The sequence below is a fragment of the Alosa pseudoharengus genome, unplaced genomic scaffold (genome assembly GCF_046254945.1).
Source record: "Alosa pseudoharengus isolate Yale_2024_CS ecotype anadromous, Long Island Sound unplaced genomic scaffold, YU_APseudo_1.1 YU_APseudo_1.1_scf_16, whole genome shotgun sequence".
Taxonomy (NCBI): Eukaryota; Metazoa; Chordata; class Actinopteri; order Clupeiformes; family Clupeidae; genus Alosa; species Alosa pseudoharengus.
Window position 1 is genome coordinate 14,537,856 of NW_027468630.1, and position 2,500 is coordinate 14,540,355.

Consider the following 2,500-nt stretch of genomic DNA (forward strand, 5'->3'; position numbering starts at 1 on the left):
ACAATACAGAAAGACAGACAATCACACACACACAAGTAAACACACTCACATACACACACACACACACACACACTCACATACACACACAAAAGGACACACACACACACAAGGACGGACACACACACACACAGACCTCCTCATCCAATCATATACTAAAGGACATACAGTGCACAGATATTTGAAGAGGAGGAAGAATAAGGCCACCACGTCCATCAGGAGGAGAAGAGAAGAGGAGGGGAGAGAAGAGAAGAGAGAAGAGATGAGAGGAGAGGAGAGGAGAGGAGAGAAGAGAAGAGAAGAGGAGAGGAGAGAAGAAGAAGCTGCAGTATTCAGCTCCTCATGGAGAGAGAGAGAGAGAGACAGAGGTAGAGAAGGTGGTGGGGGGCAGTGGGAGAGAGAGAGTCAAGAAAAGAGTGGGGGAGAAAAGGCATCCGCTGTTGACAGGGTGTGTGTGTGTGTGTGTGTGTGCTGTGACCTCAGGTTTAGGTCCCTACTGTCCTGAACACACACACAAGGAGACTGCACCCAGAAGTCCTGAACACACACACACAAGGAGACTGCACTGTGCTGCACAGTTCCAGTAAGCACCTGTAGAGGGTGCTATGATATCACACTGACAATCACAACACCTTCATGCCATGATACCTCTCCTCCTCCTCTCTTCCACCTCCTCTCCTCCTCCTCCTCCTCCACTTCTGCTCTCTGCTGCTCTGTTCTCTTCTTCCCCTCCACATCCCTCTCTTCTATTCTTCATCCCTCTCTTCACATCCCTCTCTTCTTTTCTTCATCCCTCTCTCCACATCCCTCTCTCCGCCGTCTCCCTCGCTCTCTGCATCTCACGGCGCCGGGCTGGCCTCTGTCACACCCCCTGAGGTCAGCAGCTGGACCAGGCTGCCGGACGCCGGACGCCCAGAACCACTGGCCCAGCGGAAGAACATTCTGCAGATGGAGGGATGGAAGAGAGATAAAGGGAGAGATGGAAGAATGGATGTACAGAAATTAAGTGAATAATAACACAATAATGTTACCAATATCATAACAAGGTGGATAATACTGTGGATAATAGTGTTAATGTGTGTGTGTGTTAATGTGTGTTTGTGTTAAAGGAGAAGTTCGGTGTGATATTGACCTAAAGTGTGTTGAAACATGATACTGAGTGGGAACTTTTGTCTCATAGCTCATCTGGAAATGCATGGATTCCAGTTGCTTCCAGTAGCAGCAACTGGAATCCATGCATTTCCACGGAATTATTTTTGGAATCTGATCCCTTATCATACCTGTTCATTTGTACTTGTCGCTCGACTTATCGTGACTAAATTCAAGATGGCGGTGAACGGTAAACTTCCTAAAGGCACTGTCTGTATAAATCGTCTTGTAAATAAACTACCAGTGCTTTTTCAAAGTTCTCAATGTCTCGTTTTAAATGTCAGGGCCCTCGGAAGTCTACCAATGAAGTGTGGAGCTACTTTGAGTCTCGTAAATGGTGTAAAACAGTGATTTATTTGAATGGCTAGGCTGATGCCCAAGGCACCCCCATCGAAAGCCTGTTGGTAGCATTGGCTAACTAGCGCTAGATTTCGAAGTGCAGGGGACAAGCCGAGATGAGCTATGGACAAAAGTTCACACTCGGTATCATGTTACAACACACTTTAGGTCAATATCACACCGAACTTCTTCTTTAATGTGTGTTTGTGTTAAGTGTTAAAAATAGTGTTGATGTTAATGGGTGTTAGTGTTAATGGTAATGATGTTAATGTTTAGGACAAGGCTCACTGGGCACAGGTGAACCTTGTCCTGAACACTGGGCAACAGGTGAACCTTGTCCTGAACACTGGGCAACAGGTGAGCCCTTGTCCTAAACACTGCAACAGGTGAACCTTGTCCTGAACACTGGGCACAGGTGAACCTTGTCCTGAACACTGGGCACAGGTGAGCCTTGTCCTGAACACTGGGCACAGGTGAGCCTTGTCCTGAACACTGGGCACAGGTGAGCCAATGGCAGCAACAGAAACTGAAGGCAATGGAGCGCAGAGAGACCCTTTTGCACAAAGTTTTTTTATGAAATTGAAAACTGAGTCAAAGTCTGAGAATTAGTGTATGGATTTGCAGATTTGGTATGGGTTATGGTATTAGTGTATATGGGGTTACTATAATTATAGTTATAGTGACATGTTTACTGTGAAAATTGTATGATATGCAAAGAGTTTGTGTGTAAGCAGTTGAAGAAAAACTGTAGTGTGAAGAGAAAAGAGTCCTCAGTGTACAGGCCTGGTGTCTTATGTGTTCAGTGTATGGGTCTGGGGTCTTATGTGTTCAGTGTACAGGCCTGGTGTCTTATGTGTTCAGTGTACAGGCCTGGTCTTATGTGTTGTGTGTCAGTATATTTTTGTCCTCTAAATTATCCTCTAATCTTACTTGAACAATATTTCTGGGGAGAAATAATCAAACATATAAAACACTATGTCTTAGGAAGCCCTGTTTTGTATTGAGACAATTAGTG

General features: G+C 45.4%; 1 protein-coding gene across 1 annotated transcript in view; it reads right to left on the reverse strand.

The window, feature by feature from the left end:
* The window catches only part of LOC143125580 (dihydropteridine reductase-like), a 21,302-nt gene that overhangs the window by 194 nt on the left and 18,608 nt on the right, over positions 1 to 2,500 (reverse strand). The window contains exon 7 of the mRNA XM_076287191.1: positions 1 to 939. This exon is cut by the window's left edge and continues 194 nt beyond it. Coding sequence (XP_076143306.1) covers positions 837 to 939 — 103 coding nt within the window. The 3' untranslated portion in view covers positions 1 to 836. The remainder of the gene's footprint in view (positions 940 to 2,500) is intronic.